Source organism: Cervus canadensis, chromosome 1 (assembly GCF_019320065.1).
Source record: "Cervus canadensis isolate Bull #8, Minnesota chromosome 1, ASM1932006v1, whole genome shotgun sequence".
NCBI lineage: Eukaryota > Metazoa > Chordata > Mammalia > Artiodactyla > Cervidae > Cervus > Cervus canadensis.
Window position 1 is genome coordinate 114,389,393 of NC_057386.1, and position 19,829 is coordinate 114,409,221.

Sequence of the window (19,829 nt, forward strand, 5' to 3'; positions counted from 1 at the left end):
CCTAGAATTACTTAGGACTTGAAGCTCTGGCTCCAGGGTGACCAGCTCATCCCTGTCTGCCTGGAACTTTTTTGGTTTTAAGATCAGAAGTCTCATGTCCCAGGAACACCCTCAGACCCACACAAATCCAAGCGGCTCAGATGAAAAACACACGGCTTCCAATTCTAGGTCACCCAGGTGGAGGAAGCTTCTACCACACAATTGGCCTGAACTCTCCCAAAATTCTAGCGTCATAAAATACAAAGACAGAGGTTCTATGGACAGTGTCACAAGACTGAACGCAACTGTGACGCATTCTAGGCTGGGTCCTGAACAGGGAGAAAAATGGCTACAAAGAATGTGAGCCAAACAATAGGCAAAATCAGAATCCGCAGATAGTATAAGGGGTCAGCAAAGTTTTCCTTCAAGTGCAAGCTGGAAAGCATTTTAGGCTCTGTAGGTCTAGAGGCAAAATGGAAGGATAAATGCAGGTACTTATCTAACTTTAAATGTGGCGGTTTAAAAACAAAACCTCTCTCAGCTCTCAGGCTGTAATAAAAAAACAAAGCAAAACAAAACAAAAACGAAAAATCAGGCAGCGTGGGCTGGATTTGGCCTGTGAGCCTTAGTTCTCTGACCCTGGGGTTAGAATGCCCACGCTAAAATTTCCAATTTTGCTAAAGTTAAAGGGATCTCATGTCTGTAACTTGTTTTCAAATAATTTAGAGGATGTAATTTAGTGAGAAAATGATACAGCGAATGTGGCAAAAAGTTAAAAATTGAGGAGTCTAGGTGAAGGATTTAAAGGAATCCTTTGAACTACCCTTATAATTTTTTGGTACATTTGAGATTCTTTCAAGATACATTATTTAAAGTACATCCTAGGGACCTTGCTGGTGGTCCAGTGGTTAAGACTGCAGGCTTCCAAGGCGGGGGACCCAGGTTTGATCTCTGGTCGGGGAGCCGAGAGCCCATGTGCTGTGCGGCATGGCCAGCACACAAATGACACATAAAGAAAGAAATAAAGTATATCCCAGTTGCCCCCCAGACTCTGCGACTTCGGGTGGGATTCTCATACGCTGAGCTTCCTCCTACAGAGACGGGACTGCTGAATGCTGACTGCCTCCTGTGGGAACCCCGCCACGCTGTGATGCCTTGCTCATGCACAGAGCTCTGCGCCGGAGGACAGGCCCCTCCACTCGAGGGACTCTACACTGAGGTGGGCTGGGGGCACAGAGTTGGGTCATGACCTCTAAGCGCTTGGCCCCAGGACTGGCTGAGTGTAAAGCATGGATGTTTGCCATCGGTGTCATTGTTCCCATGGTAATGATGGCCCCAGGGGGTGGCCAGGCTCTCTGGGGGGCTGGCCCTCCACAGCTGAGTGGTTCATCTATGCTTTGAGGGATGAGCATAGATGACATTCCCCGTCTGCCATCAAACCAGCCTCTTCCCACTTCATCACAGCCTTGGAAGTGTCAATATTTGTGGGGTGAACAGGTCGCTGATAACCATGTTTTTAACCAATTACAATTTGGTCTTTATCTCTCTCTGACAGGAGGTTATGTTAATATTGAATCAATTCACTCCAACATAATCTTTAAGAAAAGTCTCTTCAAATAAAACATCCAGACCATCTGTTCCATGGTTCCGGGCTGGAGAGATGTGGTCCCAAAGTGTTCGCTCACACCAAAGACTCCACTGGGATGATCCTCCGAGAGTCTGTTAGTTATTTCCAGTGTCCTGTGGAAGCGCAGGTGATGCCTGGTGACCACCATCCTGGTTAAGGGCACAGCGGATCCTCAGTCTTCTGTGCTCTGGTGGGGGCCACTGGGAGTCCACCGTGTGGAAGACGCAGTGGGCCCAGGGGGCCCACCCAAGGGCTTAGTTGTATGTGGGATCCCCGTGGGATGTGAGATCTTCCCGGGCCAGGGATCAAACCCATGCCCCCTGCATTGGCAGGTGGATTCTTTACCACGGGACCACCAGGGAAGTCCTGGACTGTGCATCTTTAAAGGTCAAATTGAGGGAGGTGGATTGTATTCCGAGGTGATGGGGAGCCACGGACAGATCCCGAATGCAAAGAACCAGGTGGTATTTGTATTTTAAAAAATCTCTCCCCAAAGATCAGGTGGCAGAAAGATTGCTTGCGCAAGACAGGAGGCCTGCAGACTTGAGAGAATGCCGAATGAGACACGCAGGTGGTGTGGGATGAGAAGGGGGCAGGCGGGCAGGGGCTGGGTGCCAGAGCTCTTCAGGGGGTCCAATGGATGAGACGTGGCGACAGCTTTGTCCTCAGCAGGAAGGGGGAAGACAGCCCCCGGCAGGAATTAAGTAAACAACTGAAGAGCTCGGTGCAAACTCTTTTCCGTTTAACCAAAAAAAAAAAGCAAATGACATATTTCCTTTTGGGAGGAGGCAAAGGTCAAAGGCATGACTTAAAAAAAAAAAAAGGCAGCCACTGCCCGGAGCAGACAGCGTCCTCCACTTCCTCCTCGGAGCCAGGTGCCGGCATCTGCTGCTCACAGATGTTATTTATGCACAGCGATTATCTCAATTATATATCTTGGTGGCTGGGATTGCTTCTGTCTCCAGATTAGTTTGTTTCCAGTGGAAACATTCCCTGGGAATTAATTAGTAATTGCCCCTAAAGAACATGTGTCATTAGACCCGCCCCACTCATTGCCTTGTCTACCTGTTCCACCAGGTCATGTAAAATCCCGGCCCGAATCCAAAGTCTTCCACCAGCCAGCTCAGGGTGGGGGGATGTAGGAGCCAGTGGGCATCCCTACATTTAAAAATCACTGTCTGACAGGTTTCAGTTTAGGGAATTCCTTCCAATCCAGGGTCTAGGGTGCTTTCTCCCAGCCCAGAAGCTGGGAATATCATGACCGTTTTTCTTCAGTAAGAACGAGGAACCTCTGAAAGGCAGGGTGACTTACTCAGAATCGTACAACTAACTAGTTAAACAGCAGAGGCGGGATTAGAACTCACGAGGTGTGCATCTTCCGTGTTTTATCACAGTGTCTTAAGCCTCAAGTGTTAACTGAGACAGCACCAAGTCTTCCAATGGAGGGAAGCTGGGTAGAAAGAGGCAATTTTCTCAGGATTCTAGATGGAGGGGCAAGGGGCAGAGGGGCTGCCTGTCCACATGGGAAGAATCCAGGGCCTCTGGGAGATGCTCTAAGGCAGGGGTCCTCAACCTCTGGGGTCTAATGCCTTATGATCTGAGGTGGGGCTGATATAAAAACAATAGAAATAAAGTGCACGGTAGATATAACGCGTTTGAGTCATCACGAAACCATCCCAGCCTGGTCCCTAGAAAAATTACCTTCCACGAAACCAGTCCGTGGTGCCAACAAGGTTGGGGACCGATGCTCCAAGAAGACCTTCCCACGCCTCTGGCTGAGCAGGGCGCGCTACACATCACTGCTTCCGCTGGGCCTGGAAGCCTGCCGCTTCTCACAAGCACTTCTGACCTCACTCTTGCCTGCTCTGTAGCTCTCTGTCACCTTTGGGATAAGGCCCAAACTCTTTAGCCAGGCTCAGTAAACCAGCCTCAATGAGCGGCTTCATCCTCTCCGCTCCTACCTCGGGGAACACCATATACCAGCGATACAACGCACAGCCAAGCATGCTCCATCTCCCCACCTGCCTCTGCCCTTGGATGCTCTGGTGCTTCCTCCCAGAACACCCACATGCGCCTTACTCAGCCAGCCGGTCACTTCCATCTTTAAGACAGCTGAAGCCATCAGCTCCTCTCCTACAGCCATTTAGCTAACCCCCCAACACTTCCTCAGGGGCTTCCCTGGTGGTTCAGTGGTAAAGAACCCCCTGCCAATGCAGGAGATGTGGGTTCAATCCCTGGGTCGGGAAGATCCCTTGGAGTGGGGCATGGCAACACACTTCTGTATTCTTGCCTGGAGAATCCCATGGACAGTGGACCCTGGTGGGCTACAATCCATGGGGCCGCAGAAGAGTCAGACATGACTTAGTGACTAAACAACAACAACATTTCCCTAGTAAAGATCCTGTCACCCTGCTGGCAAGAGTCTCCTCCAAGGCTGGCCTCTCCCTGGACTGGGAGCCCCCTATCCAGAAGGGCACTACCTTATCCCCGCTGCCTGCTCTCAAATCATCCTAGAGTGGACACCGCATCAGGACTCACTGAATGGGCACAGTTTGCTCGCTGACAGGTGCTTTCAAACGCATTCCTCATCTCTGCCCTGAGAGAAAACCTCTCTCTAGGTTACCCAGCGCCAAGGTTAGCGAGCTGTAGAGGCTTTGGAGGGGTTCAAGCTCTTCAAACCTCTCCTGGCAGCACCTCATCACCGCCCCCCCCACCACACACGCACACGTGCCCGGGCGACCAGGTGACGACGATGCTCCGATTTAGGAGAAGGGCTCACGGAAGTCTTGGCACACGGTGAAGGTCACAAAACTAGCAAGTGCTGGATCCACTTCCCCTTACTCAATATTTAACGAACTTTAAAATGGGTTGATCTAGGCTCTGTCACACTAATACAATCTCACCATCAGTCTTCTCATCTGCAAAATGGGCCCATGCCAGGGAACTTGAGAGGGGGTTTTGAGGGATGAACAAGGCCCAGGTTTCCCAAATGGTGGTCCTAAGACCAGCATCGAAATTCCCTCAATGTGACAGTTATAAATGCAGATCCTGGGTCTCAACAAAGGGAAAAAAAGGAGGAGGGGGGGATCTAGAAGTCTGATTTTTAAACAATGCTTGTTATCTGATGTGCAGCCAAGTCTGGGGACTCTGAAATTCCAAGGAAAAGCCTGACACGTGGTAGGTGCTAGAAAAATGTTAACATCGTGGTACAGAACCGGCAGCATGAAGACATAGATTGCTGTGTGCCCTTGAGCAAATCACTCAGCCTCTCAGAGCCTGTTTCCTAGTTAGTAAAATGGCTCAAAAACAGAAACTGCCACCTCCCAGGGTTCTGGTGAGGATGATCTAAATAAATACACTTCTTGTTGCCTCCTGCCCCACCAGTCCCATCAGCTTCAAACTAGCCCCCAGTTTGCCTCCTTTTGCTGTCTCCATTTACCCCCAGAGACCATTTCCTCCAGCCCAGAGCGGTACACCAGCCTAACAGCACCCACTCAGCCCTCCTCAATCCACTCCCCACACAGAGGCATGAGTCAGACTGTGTCACGCCCCGCTCAGGATGCCCCTACGGCTTCTCATCACCACTGGAATAAAATCCAAACCTTCCAGGCCCCGCACATTATGGCCACTGACTGCTTCTCCTTCTCCCAGGGGAGTCGAGCTGACCCATCCAAGCTAAAGGAGACCCTGCGCAATTCCCTATTCGCTTTATTATTGACAGTAACTCCGCCTGTTTCCTTTACTTCCTGAATTAAGGTGTGGGATGTTTCTGTTTCTTTGCATCATTGTTTGCTGTCCTCTTTCCCATGAGACGTCAGTTGCAGGAGGAGAGGGCCGCGCCTCTCTTGCTAACCGTAATACACTTAGATCTAGCACATCGCCGGGCACTCGGTGGACGCTGCATAAATACTGAATGAAGGGGTGAGTGGAACAGTTCAGCACCACCCCCAGCACTGAAGATGCAGCAAACGTAGCTCTCTCCTCCCCCTCCTGCATGTGCTCCCTGCCTCTGTCCCCGGAGCCTTCAGGTAAAGGACAACTCCCGTACTCGGGAGAGGAGGGCCAGCAGTGCCCAATGTCATCGCTGCTTTATTTGATTAGCTCTGACTCCAGCATCCGGGACACGTGTGCTGGGAGCCAAAGCAACTGTACCCTGACCTCTGGTCCACGCGATCCCATCCTTATAACGATTTCCATGACAACGGCCACAGAAAGCCAAGGCTGTGAATTCCCTTTGATAGGAGCCGGATGCAGAGACGGGGAAGAAGGACTTGCAGAAGAATGAAGCTCTTTGATTCAGCGCAAGGCGCCTTCATTAAATACCACTATTTTCCAAGAACACACGTTTTAGCCCTGCAGAGGGAGATTTCTCATGAATACTTGAAAAAAAAGAAAAACAGAAAAGGAGAAGAAACAAAACCACTGCAGTTCCTTTTCAAGAACATTCACCTCTGGGGTGAGGGGGGCTGGATGGCATCAGGAATATTTTGATGGAAGATGGGCTGAACACAGGGCCCCCTGCCAAGGGGGCTGCATGAACCCGAGATGCCTGAGAGATGACTGAGTGCTCGGACATCCTGCCCGCCTGACAGAGGTGGCTCAGGTCCTCCATCCGCCTGGTCACTCACATAGACAGGAAGAGGCAGGGTGAAGCAAAAGAGCTCCCAGATTCTGCACTTGGACTCATGAGCCCTGGATTTTAATTCCAACCCTGCCACCCTCCTGCTGTGTTACCTTGGGTACACTGCTTCGCACCTCCAGACAGAACCTTCCCATCTGTAAAATGGGCACAGTACCACTTGCCCTTCCCCAGGGACACCACTAGGATCGAGGGAGGACACATTCAAGCACAAGTGATTCTAATGTTCTGCCATAGCTGTGAAGAAAATGACTGACCAACCGTCTGGGTTTCTCTGGGACTGAGGGCTTGCCCAGGACAAGGGACTTCTAGTGCTAACTTTGAGGACAGTCCACGCCCATCACGTCTCCTGAGGTGGTCGGCTCCCTCTTGGCCTCGCTTCCCATCCACCTCCAGTTCTCCTCTGAGGCAGCCAGGGACGGTGGGGTCTGGAAACCTGGGTTTAAATCCTGACTCTGCAATGTCTAGCTGTGACTCAGTGGGTCACTTCCCCCCTCTGCCACTCTGTCCCCTCGCTTGTGAATGGAGGTGATGAGACTCATGTAGGATTTGCATGATCAGCTCTATCTGTTTCATACCCAGCTCTGCTGGTCATCACGCATGCGCACACACAGGCAGACACAGACACACACACAGGCACGAAGACACGCTGTACTTGCCATTCCGCCCCAGGGCCCTGATCTGTCCAAGGCCTCAAAACTCATTTGCTTCAGCCACAAAGAAGGGAACAGGCTCCCCAGTCATTTATAAACCCCTGTCCTCATGTATCACATCTGCATGCCCCCCCAGCCCCCCATGCCCCCCACCTTTCCACAGGTCTGTGAAAGTCAGAGGTCAGGGCTGTGTCCGTGTCCACATCTGGGCAGCATCCACACTGTCCCCCTGCTGGCTGCAGTACCCTCCCCACCCAGCTCTGAGAGGCCCATGACGCCCACCTGGCTCTGCACCTTCTCCAACTCCTCCTTGCTGACCGACGTCTTGCCGTCCTCCATGGTCCCCAGCAGGAGCTGCACGTCTGACAGCAGGGCGTGAGTCCTCCTGAGGTCCCTCCGAAGACGCTTCTCCACGTCAAAGTCCCGATGGCCGATCTGGAAGCCAAGGGAAGTGTGAGCTAAGATGGAAAAGCAGTGGCCAGGGCCCAAGTTCTCTGGAAACAGGCTCCCTGAGTTCAGATCCTGCCTCCACCACTCATACTGTGGACCATGGACAAGGCCTTTCTCCTTCCCAGGCCTCAGCCTCCTCGCTTGTGAAACAGGAGTGGCAGGGACCACACAGGGCTGCTGTGGAAATTAGGTGCTTGGTCCAGGGCACGACTCACAGCAAAGGCACAACAGTCTGAGCTGCTGTCATGACTGTTTCACACCCCGGGGTGATCCAAGCCATCCTGGCTCCTAATGTGAACCAGAGCATCACCTTGTGAGAGCCACCATGTCAGGTGTGGCCCTCTGCTGACAGAAGTCAGGACAGCAGTCCCCTCCAGGGGCAGAGACTGGGCAATACAGGAGGGGCACTGCTTAGCAGTGCTATGAGTGGCGCTAATCTGAGTGCTGGCTTTATGGGTTGATGAAAATTCTATGCTCTATACAGGTGGGGCGAGGTGTGCGTCTGTGTGTGTACGTCACACATCAGTAAACGGTGTTAGAAACAGCTGTGCTGCTCTTCAAGGCCTAAACGATGCATTTCTGTCCCTCGAGCTGGTCTCTTTCGCTAGTGTAAAGACAGACCAGGGACTTGCCTGGAGGTCCAGTGGCTAAGACTCTGAGTTCCCAATGCAGAGACCCCAGATTTGATCCCTGATCAGGGAAATAGATCCCACATGCCACGATGAACACTGAAGACCTGGCACAGACAAATAAATAAATAGATATTTAAAAAATAAAGTCACACAAATTAAAAGAAAAAAAAAAAGGCCATTTTCTGCAGAGGAACCTTGCCCAGAGGCGAGCACATTCTGTCACCCAGGATCCTGTCCTTCAAAGGACCAGTAGTCAAGTGGCCCCTGAAGAAGCCTCAGCCTGGACTGCACCAGGGCGGATTAGATTCATTGACAACTCCCAGTTGCCAACAACACAGGCTGAGGCAAACCAAGGGAGGTGAAGAAACACACAGGGGCCTGATGAAATTTCGACAGCCCACAGTCTCCCCTAGAAACAGAACAGTGACTTCAAAAGCATTGGGGCTAATGTCTCTGAAAGAAACTAAAGCCCCATTCTCTGCAGGAGACCAGAGGAAAGAACATGGCAGCATTGTTGGGGGGGGGGTTTAAAGAAAATGGGGTGTACGTTTGTCCTCCGTGGGACCCAGTTTCTCCACCCCTGGATACCTGTGCCTCCACACCAAGTACAGCCAATCCCTAGGGTGTTAAAATGTCCCAGGGTATTTTAGATTTAGAATGAAGTGGCCCAGGCTTAAAACCCTGGTTCACCACTTGTTGGACGTGGAATTCAGGCCAAGTCATGCCACCTCTCTGAACCTGAGTATTTGTAAAGGAAGAGATTAAAAAAAGAAAAAAAAGGCCTCTGTCCTCCTTGTTGAGATAAGACAGGGATCAGACATGATAATGAATCAAAAAGTACTTTGTACGCTGCCTAACGCTTTACAAATATCAAAGATTATGAGCGTTGTCTGATGACCTAGAATGTATTCCTCTAGACTTTACATGACTATTATTTTACCACCAGTTTTGAATTCTTTGAAAAATGAGTTGATTCTTAGAATACCGCCTCTTAGTTCTCAGATACATTGCTTTGTTAAGTTTAAAATGCTGATATATAGAGCCGAGCAGCTGAGGACTGGGCATTCATTGTTCCAGGCCCTTTGTCACATATTACCACATTTTACTCCCATGATAGTCTCTTTATAGTGACATTATTATTCTTGCCTTTATTAAAATAGTAATAGCTTATACTTAGAGGGTTTGCTACGTGTCAGGCACTGTTCTAAACACATCTGAACATATGGAATCCATGTGGTGAATCTATGGGGTGTGAAGTACTGATTCCCATTTTACAGATGATGAAACTGAGGTTTACAACAAAAGTGAAGTCACTTGCCCAAGATCATAAGTGGCAGAGCTAGGATATGAACCCAGTTTTACTGACTGCAAAGAGGTAATTTTAGTAAAATACACGATGAGAGAGGTTATGTGTTGCTCTTTTTTTTTTAAAGGGTGTTACGGAAGGGCAGAGCATTCCAGCTCAGGCTGGCATGGGATTATTGAGTCTCAGGTAAGCAGGAGCTGGTGAGCTGAGGCATAGGAAGGACGCAGCTGAGAAACTGTCCTGAATATGCCGTGCTGGGGGATTAGCATGAGGGCAGAAAGCACAGACAGGGCAGGTGGCAGGACGAGAGAGGCGCTCTGGGGCCCGCTCACGCCTCCTGCGGTGTGTGGGGCGCTTCAGCGGATACTGTCACAGGGAGATGGAGGCGCAGCCAATCAGCCCAAGGTCACACTGCTCCTCAGTGTCCACCAGGGATCGGAGCCCAGGCAGTCCGTCATTAGAATTCAAGTCTCTACCCACCACGCCTCGTTACACCAGAGCCTGGACTTACTAACTCGAGAGCCCGGATTCTCGGCCGTGATTACGCTCAGGCAGCATGCTTTTGCGCCTTTCTCATTTTTGCATCTGCCCTTGCTCTGCACACATCCTAAAGTGCTTCTCATTCTCCTGTGGGGCAGGTCGGTACCGGGGACATTCCGGGTGACTCCATTCTTGCTGCCAAAAAGACTGAAAATGCTGGCACCATCTCCTTTCCAGAGGGATCATTGCAAACAAAATTCACAACAAAACCTCAGACCAAGTCATCCTCCCCTTCATAATAAATTGCTACACTAGAGGAGGAGAAAAAAAAAAAGCCCCAAACTCATTAGGTTAATGGGAAATAAATGTCATTCTGCAAGTTTACATTTTGCAGCACATAGATTCAAATTTAGATAAAGCCGGTGAATAATTAACCAATAAATCTAAATGATGTTCAGTGTTGTTGTGGGAAACTCTATTCCAACCTCGATAGTCTCACCGTTTATCATAAAGCTGTTAGGGGAAGCTGTTCAATATCTGCTGACAAAGAACTCTCTAAGCACTTTTAACAAATGATCTAAATATTAGGGACAATCAAGCCACTTTACAGACAGGAAAATTGAGGCTTGGAGAGAGAATGTATGTAGCTGAAGGTTTTATAGCAAATTAATGGCAGATCTAGATTGCTTGATAACATTATGAAAAAAGATGGTTCAAAAGAGATAATTCTAGTTAGCTGAAACTTAATCATTTTTCAAGCAGCATGGTGTTAGATTTTTCTTAAAAAAAGGTTTTCCAATAATATAGATCTTGCTTTGAATGCAGCTACACCACTGATAAGCTATTGATCTTGGGCAATGGGCTTTACCTTTTGAGCCTCACTTGTTTCATTTACATAAAGGAACAAATAGTATCTATTCCACAGACTTGCTGTGAAAATTAAAGTATGTCAGAAAAAAATTATGGACTTACCTAAAAATGTATGGGTAACTACCAAAGGAACAGAAATACGGTTTGTAGTTTTAGACCCAGCAATGGAATAAAAGGGATCATAGAAGACATTATCGATCTGTCCCAAAGCAGGAAAGGGAAAAAGGAACAAGCAAAGAAAAGGAGTAATAAACCAACAAAAACTATACACAAAAAAAACCAGAAATAATTTCAAATGCATTGATTATTATATAAATATAAATGAATTAAATTCTCCAATGAAAAGTTACAGATTAAAGTACTACAAGATATTGTTAAATAGTATCCAGCTCTTTAAGGTTCACACACAAACACACACAAGGAAAGGTTAACAGCAAAAGGATAAAAAAGAAAAAAAGATCTTGCAGGCAAACTAAAAGAAATCAAGCAAAATAAAATAAGGCAAAAGTAATTCATGGAGAAAAGAGGAACACCATAAAGGAACAACCTACAATGTGCCAAGGAAATAAAGCAATAAAATAAACTTAGATGCACTGAAAAACATAACCTCAAAATATGGAAAGAGAAAACTACTATACAGTTATAAGCAAAGTATATTCCCATTTACCATTATAATTAATCAAAGTATAGAAAAACATTTGACTCATAATAGCCATAGAAACTATAAGATTCCTAGAAATAAATCTAACAAAGAAGCTCAGGACTTCTACAGATGAAAATAAAATACATACTAGAAGGTTATTTATTTATTATAAATTATTAATTTATAATAAGAAGTAAAATATTTATGAAAGCCACAGATATATGAAGAGATATAGCATGCTCATGATTGTAATGGTTCACTATTTAAAAAAAAAAAACTATGTCACTGGTTCCCAACTAATTTGCAAACCAATGCATTTGAAAATCCCATCAGGGTATGCTATGCAATCTCAATAAGAAGATTAAAGGATCACAAATAGATAAGAGAATTATAGAGACGAGCTGTTTACAAGTTATCAGACCCGGCCATTAAGACCACATGATGCAAGAACTGACAAATAAACCAATTAAACAGAATGGATAGCCCCCAAACACAGACAAACATAAATAAAAATTGTAAAAAAAAAAAATCACTCATGAAATAAAACAAAAGTGATTTATATCAGGAAAAAATAGATTCCTACCTCACACATACCAAAATAAAAGCTAGGTGGATTAAAGACTTAAAAGTGCCCAAAACTTTAGAACTTTTCAGAAATATGGTGAATTATCTTCATGAACTCGGGTAAGGAAAGAAATCTTAAAAGCATCAACCATAACCGGCTAATAATACTATTTAAAAAACACTTTATTAAGTAAAAAACATTATGTAGTTGTTGCTTAGCTGCTAACGAGTATCTGACTCTGGCGACCCCATGGACTGTAGCCTGCCAGGCTCCTCTCTCCATGGGGTTCTCCAGGCAGGAATACTGGAGTAGGTTGCCATTTCCTCCTCCAAGGGATCTTCCCGACCCAGGGATAGGACCTCTATCTCCTGCATTGATGGGCAGATTCTTTACCACTGAGCCATCAGGGAAGCCTCTAAAACATTATAAGCAAAATGAAATGCTTATCCACAGAGTAGGAGCTCCTTCCAAAATATACAACCAAAAGTGGATTAGCATCTTGGATAAGGGTCATGAATAATGAATAGAAAAAAGAGGAAGACCAAACACTTTATGGGCACAATAAAGGACAGAAATGTTATGGACCTAACAGAAACAGAAGATATTAAGAAGAGGTGGCAAGAATACACAGAACTATACAAAAAAGGTCTTAATGAACCAGGTAACCACGATGGTGTGATCACTCACCTAGAGCCAGACATCCTGGAATGTGAAGTCAAGTGGGCCTTAGGAAGCATCACTACTAACAAAGCTAGTGGAGGTGATGGAATTCCAGTTGAGCTATCACAAATCCTGAAAGATGATGCTGTGAAAGGGCTACACTCAATATGCCAGAAAATTTGGAAAACTCAGCAATGGCCACAGGACAGGAAAATGTCAGTTTTCATTCCAATCCCAAAGAAAGGCAATGCCAAAGAATTCTCAAGCTATCACACAATTGCACTCATCTCACACGCTAGCAAAGTAATCCTCAAAATTCTCCAAGCCAGGCTTCAACAGTACGTGAACCTAGAACTTCCAGATGTTCAAGTTGGATTTAGAAAAGGCAGAGGAACCAGAGATCAAATTGCCAACATCAGTTGGATCATCGAAAAAGTGAGAGAGTTCCAGAAAAACATCTACTTCTGCTTTATTGACTATGCCAAAGCCTTTGACTGTGTGGATCACAACAAACTGTGGAAAATTCTTCAAGAGATGGGAATACCAGACCACCTGACCTGCCTCTTGAGAAATGTGTATGCAGGTCAAGAAGCAACAGCTAGAACTGGACATAGAACAACAGACTGGTTCTAAACTGGGAAAGGAGTATGTCAAGGTTGTATATTGTCACTCTGCTTATTTAACTTAAATGCAGGGTATATTATGTGAAATGCTGGGCTGGATGAAGCACTAGCTGGAATCAAGATTGCCGGGAGAAATATCAATAACCTCAGATATACAAATAATACAACCCTTATGGCAGAAAGTGAAAAGGAACTAAAGAGTCTCTTGAGGAAAGTGAAGGAGGAGAGTGAAAAAGCTGGCTTAAAACTCAACATTCAAAAAACAAAGACCATGGCATCTGGTCCCATCACTTCATGGCAAATACATGGGGAAATAATGGAAACAATAAAGTGAGAGACTTTATTTTCTTGGGCTCCAAAATCACTGCAGATGGTGATTATAGCCGTGAAATTAAAAGACTCTTGCTCCTTGGTAGAAAAGCTATGACCAACCTAGACAGCATATTAAAAAGCAGAGACATTATGTTGCCAACAAGGTCCTTCTAGTTAAAGCTATGACTTTTCTAGTAACCGTGTATGGATGTGAGAGTTGAACCAAAAAGAAAGCTGAGCACCAAAGAATTGATGTTTTTGAACTGTGGTGTTGGAGAAGACTCTTGAGAGTCCCTTGGACTGCAAGGAGATACAACTAGTCCATCCTAAAGAAAATCAGTCCTGAAAATTCATTGGAAGGACTGAGGCTGAAGCTGAAACTCCAATACTTTGGCCACCTGACTCAAAGAACTGACTCAGTGGAAAAGACTCTGATGCTGGGAAAGATTGAAGGAGGGAGGAGAAGGGGCTGACAGAGGATGAGATGGTTGGGTGGCATCACCGACTCAACAAACATGAATTTGAGCATGCTCCAGGAGCTGGTGATGGACAGGGAAGTCTGGCATGCTGCAGTCCATGGGGTTGCAAAGAGTCGAACATGACTGAGTGACTGAACTGAACTGAAACACTATAAACGGGTAACTCACATAAAGAGAAAATCATAATAAATATGAAAAATGCAGAATTTCACTAGTAAAGGGGGATAAGCAGTACAATTTAACACTTAGTAACTGGTAAAGATTTTCAAATGTCTGACAGTGCCATGTGCTGGGGGGATGTGGGGAAGAAAGAAAAAACTGCTGATGATGGACTTCTAGTCCAGTGGTTAAGAATCCAACTGCCAACAAGAAGACTTTAGGAGAAGTCCATGCACCGCAATGAAAAGTAGCCCCCGTTCACTGCATGTAGAGAGATGCCGCACGTAGCCAACGAAGACCCATCACAACCAAAAATTAAATACATCAACTAATTAATTTAAATATATTTATAAAAATTGCTGGTGACAACATAAACTGCCGCTATCACTTTGAGGAACAATATGGGCAACATCTGATCATTCCAAAATGGTACATGCCTCATAGCCAGCTATTCCTCCTCTAGCTTCATACCCTGGAGAAGCTCTCCACCGCTGGGAGACATGTAAATATCCACCAATAGAAGAACAGGGGTGAAAGAAAACGAACACTGTGAGGCAGTGTAAAAGGATGGATTAGAGCTACACGTGCTAGCATGGAGGAATCTCAAAAACATAGCACAGTGGGGGACAAAATAAAGGCAGGGGGATTACGGTCCCCGACCTCAGGAAAGCAGTCCCCTCTGGGAAGGAAGGAAGAAAAGACAGACGGATAGAGATACGGGAGACGAGGAATGGACACCAAGGGGCCACCAACTGTTTGGGAAATGTTCTGCTTACTTAAAAAACATCTGAACCCCATGAAGCAAAAAGTTAATTTATGTGAACCCTGCCCCCCTGGTGCACAGACATCAACTACACTGTCTGTCCCACTCTCTGTCTCACTGAAACACTTACAAGTATGTAACGTGCTAAGTTATTCAAAGGCTCCAGCTCGGTGACTCACACAGAATTAGCATTTCATTCACTGAAGTCATCTTCTCTCTGCATGTCAAATTTCAGACTTTAGCAATATTTATAAAAACTTTTCTTTACTGGATTAATGCCTTTGTTTTCTCAAACGGACCATGCTGGACAGAAGGTGACCTTTTCCCAGTGATTTTTTTAAATATTTCTTTTTATTTATTTGGCTGCACCATGCACAGAATTGTTAACTGTGGCATTCGGGCTCTTAGTTGTGGCATGTGGACTCTAGTTCCCTGACCAGGGATTGAACCCTGGCCCCTTGCATTCGGAGCATGGCGTCTTACCCACTGGACCACCAGGGAAGTCCTCTCCCAGGGATTTCTGTCATTCCAGAATCAAACACTGGGGTGTGCTTTCTTGCACGGAAGCCACAAAGGCGGCAGAGCCTCAGTGGCTTGTGCACTCAGTGGCCCCAGTTTGCTTGGCTGAAAACCCAGAAAACCCAGAGAAGGAATAATATATGGTCCTCCCTTGATGCCCTCCGCTTCCGGCTCTCACTCTCATGACGGCGGTGGCCCCGCTCTAGAATTCACTCATTTACTCAATTAAAAACAACAACAACATAGTGAGCACCTATTTGCCCGAGGCCTGGCTGACTACTGGGAGGGGACCCGCAGCTCTCTGTGAACAAGAGGAAAGACTGGGGTGGGGGTGGTGATGCTGACAGCAAGATTGTCACTAATTAAAAGACAATGAACACATTAAGCAGATACATTAAAGAAACGTTCCAGTGATATTTTAAAGGAAAATCATAGGAGCTGCTGGCATTTCTCTCCAGTGCGGGGGTTCACGGGGCAGGAGCACGGGTGGGGGAAGGAACATCCCAGGGATGGAGGAGCGGTCCCACAGCTCCGACACCCGGCGCTGGCTCTGCTCACTGCTTTCTCTACAGGGGTGCTTCTCTGTAAAGGGGGAGGCTGACTGTCCTGGAGGGACACTTGGTGGTGTCCGGAGACACTGCTGGTTGTCATGGCCGAGGGGCGTGCTTCTGGCCTTTACGAGGTGGAGGCCAGGGGTGCTGCTCAACAGGCTGCAACACATGAGACAGTCCCCTCGCCTCCCTCCCCGCATCGACAACAAGGAGAGATGCTGCTCCCAAAGTCAGGCCGGCAGCGCTGCCCCGAGCACCCTGGTCTCCGTCAGGCTGGCAGCGCTGCCCCGAGTGCCCTGGTCTCCGGCGAGGGCGGCAGCCCACCAGGCTCTGCTCATCAGGAGCTCAGGGAGCTTCATCAGATCACCCAGCGCCGTGCAGACAGGAGCAGCCCAGCCCCGTTGGCCTGACTCTGCGGCCAGCAAAAGTCCGGTTCTCACGAGGGCAGCTGTGAGCACAGTGGCCGTTCACAGTCACCCCACCAAAGCGAAGGCCGTCTACATGCTCACCCCAGCAGTGGCTGAAGGCAAGGCCACCAGGTCTGGCACTTGTGGCCAGACCCCCTCTCTATATTCTCAGGGGTTCTTCCAAGAACCCTGCTGTGTGAAGACCACCCCCCCCGCCACTGCCCACACACACACACAGAAGGTCCCCTGTGAAGCGGCGGTGAGTGAGGACAGACAGACTGGTGGAGCAGAGGGCGCCTGGGAGGAGCAGGTGGAGGCCAGATGACAGGTCTAGCCCCGGCCCGGTCCTAAGACCTCGGCTCCCCGCCAGCCTCCCCAGGAATCAGCTCTCAACCGGCCCGGGGCAGGGACTGTGCTCTCCCGACTGTCTGCTGCGGCTCCCCCTTACCTGGTCGCAGAGGGTTCCGATCAAGCCTTCCAGGTCCTGCTTCTCGTGGAGGACCATCTGCTTCTCCTCGTACTCTTGCTCCAGCTGCATTTCCAGTTGGCGGAGCTGTGGGCACAGACGGCAGACGCGGGCATGAGACACGAGCACTCCATCTGGACAAATCCCCCAAGGCCAGGACCCTCTGGAGACGGGGCTGGGGGTGCGGAGTGCATGGCCGCTTGCCCGGTTCCACAAAGGCTGACCTAGCAGCTTGGGCAGGGGGAGGAGGTATTTCTGCCAGAGAATTCGGAAGCCTAAAAGCTCAGGAGCTGGACCATTATGGGGAGCCCCCTGGCATTCACTGTGGAATCCCCAGCCCCAGTCCCCTGCCCATTTCCTAACAGCTGTCTCCTTCCTCTGCTGTGGCCTCTCTAGAACAGGTATAAGTCTGGGCGCATGGACTTTTTAAGACTGTACAGCATCATATCCTACACATTAAAATGCATTCATCTCTCGTATTAAATACACCTGTTGCTGTTTAGTCACTGGGTCGTGTCCGACTCTTTGCAACCCCATGGACCATAGTCCACCAGGCTCCTTTATTCTCCAGGCGAGAATACTGGAGTAGTTTGCCATGCCCTCCTCCAGGTGATCTTCCCAACCGAGGGGTTGAACCTGTGTCTCCTGCTTGGCAGGGGTGGATTCTTTACCCTTGAGCTACCTGGGAACTATAATGCAGCAAAAGTTGCATTTGAGATTATTTGGTGTCTGGACTGCAAGTCTGTCTCTCCAAAATTCCTAACGTTGATATCCTAACTCCCAAGGCAAGAATATTTGATGATGAGGCCTTTGGGAGATGGTTAGGGTTAGATGAGGTTGGCAGGTGGGAGGAGCCCCCATGCTGGAATTAGTGCCCTTACAAAAAAGAAACTTATTTCCTCTCTCTTCCCTACGAGAGGACACAGTGAGAAGGCAGCTGTCTATTTGCAAGTCGGGAGTGGGGCCCTTGCCCCACACCAGATCTGCCAGCACCTTGATCTTGGGACTTTCCAGTCTCCAGAACTACGGGAAATAAACCTTTGCTCTTTAAGCCCCACTCTCCACCCCCAGTTTTGCTGGAGTAGCCCAAACTGACTAAGACTATGGCTCCGAGCAGCTCTTCTAACTCACAGTTGGCTCTGATTTCTCAGCAGAGGCAGGTGCTCCCTGCTGAAGCGGACGCCCCACGGAAGCCGTGCTGTGCAGCCCTCTTCTGCACCGGCCTCACCCCTTCCTCCTGCTCCATCCTGTGCTATCAGTGGACTTCCCTCACGGATGGGAAAACCGAGTCAGAGAGAGGTCCTGAAGCAGAGACCCCTAGGTCAGCTGCTGCTGAGAACGGTCAGCATTCCGTCTGCTGGCCTGGGCCCCTCCGCCACCACCAGTCAGCAGCTTTCCCACCCAGGTCACTAATGATTGATTTCCTGCCACGGGGAGAGACAGAGCCAGCAGAGCGGTCACTGGACGTGCAGGCAAGTGCTAGTATCTGTCAGAGGAGAGGCACACCTTTCTCTGACCTCACTCCCCCTCCTTTATCTGTCCATGAAGAAGCCTCAGGAGGGTCTGGGTCACATCTCCAGCCCATCAGGGTCCTGGCTTGGGGCACTCACAACATGTTTGAGGCGCTCCTGGAACGCACTAGCAATTGCGCCCCCTTCACCTGACGGCACATGGGCAGGGACTGGGTTTCCACCTCCTGACCCACGGAGAGAAAAAATAAAGTCCTGACGGATGGTCATTTCAGAAGACAGTTCAAGACTTTCTTTTAAGAGTGAGAGACACAAGGCAGTCTGCTCACACCTGCTGAAAATGAAGACTGCAGAAGCTGAAACTCCTTTTGAAAAATGTACAAAATAATAAAAGCTATGTGTCAAGCGAGGCAGTTTTCTAGAGAGTATTCTGTAGAACATTTCTACATGGTAACTCTCAGCACTTTGCAGTTTATAAGGCACCTACCATTCTTTGATCTTATTCTCACAATAGCATAGGGGAAGGAAATAATTTTCTCTTATTGCTCCCATTTCACAGATGAGAAAACTGAGTCTTAGGGAAGTTAGGAGACTTACTCAAGGGCACACAGGTCTGAATGAACCTAAAATCTATGACTTTTTCAACTCCGGGAAGTTCTGGGAAGAATGTACTTGGCCCCTTGGGAAGATCTGTGTGAATACCCAGAGGGGCTGAACTGTAAAGGAGCCCCAAAAGGAGTATTTGGGGAGCAGGCCGGGCAGCAGATGCAGCAGCGTCAACCACTGGGAGTGAAGAAGGGCTCGGTTCTTACAGGCAGCCCCCCCCACCCAACCCTGAACAGTGACGGGGTACCGAGGCAGCCCCATCAGCCCAGAGGAGAGGCCCATCTCCCGCCAGGGTCCTGACGCCACCACGGCCTCCTCCAGCCCCGCCCAGGATCATGCTCCTGGGGCAGGAGGTGGGGAGTGCAGCGGGGGAGGAGGGGACTCTACAGGACGTCAAGTCCCTGCACCCGCCTTCTCCTGGGATGGAGCAGGCATGCCCAAGAGCAAGTCAGCCAGGGGGCTGGTTCCCAGCTGCCTCTGGGAAGGATCGGCTGCCTGGAAATCCACACACACACCAGTACTGCTTGTTAAGTTTCCAGTAAAGGATGAGGACGTTACAAACTCTGAGCCATGGCTCCACACCTGTCATCTCTTGACTCTTCCCCGTGACCCTGCAAGGTGGCCACTGTTATCCTATTTCACAGATGAGAGAAGTGAGGCTTATCAGCAAGGTTATGTGATTTCTCCCATGCCCCACATTTGATAGCTAACGGAGTCTGAATTCAATCCAAGCCTCTATGACTCCAAATAAACTAGCAACATCAGCTTTCTTGTGTGTCTTATAAACTGGCTCCGAGTGACCAATGGTGGATATGGAGAAAGCAGCTCAGGAAGGGCATGGAGTTTGGGTGGAGCGGGGGTTTACGATCACCTTCCCAGGATCACACTGTTGTTGCATTGGAAAGGCAAACACTCATACCAAGAGTCAATGAGTTCCAGCACCCACGCTCTCAGCCCCTGCAGTCGGAGGT

At 48.3% G+C, this 19,829-nt stretch overlaps 1 protein-coding gene across 6 annotated transcripts in view; it reads right to left on the reverse strand.

Moving 5' to 3' along the window:
* MYO18B (myosin XVIIIB) overlaps window positions 1-19,829 on the reverse strand; it is a 221,557-nt gene that overhangs the window by 75,684 nt on the left and 126,044 nt on the right. For all 6 annotated transcript variants that reach the window (XM_043438083.1, XM_043438087.1, XM_043438081.1 and 3 more), the window contains exons 33-34: window positions 16,766-16,870; window positions 7,181-7,333 (exon numbers count right to left, since the gene is read on the reverse strand). In XM_043438083.1, the coding sequence (XP_043294018.1) occupies window positions 7,181-7,333; window positions 16,766-16,870 (258 nt within the window). The remainder of the gene's footprint in view (window positions 1-7,180; window positions 7,334-16,765; window positions 16,871-19,829) is intronic.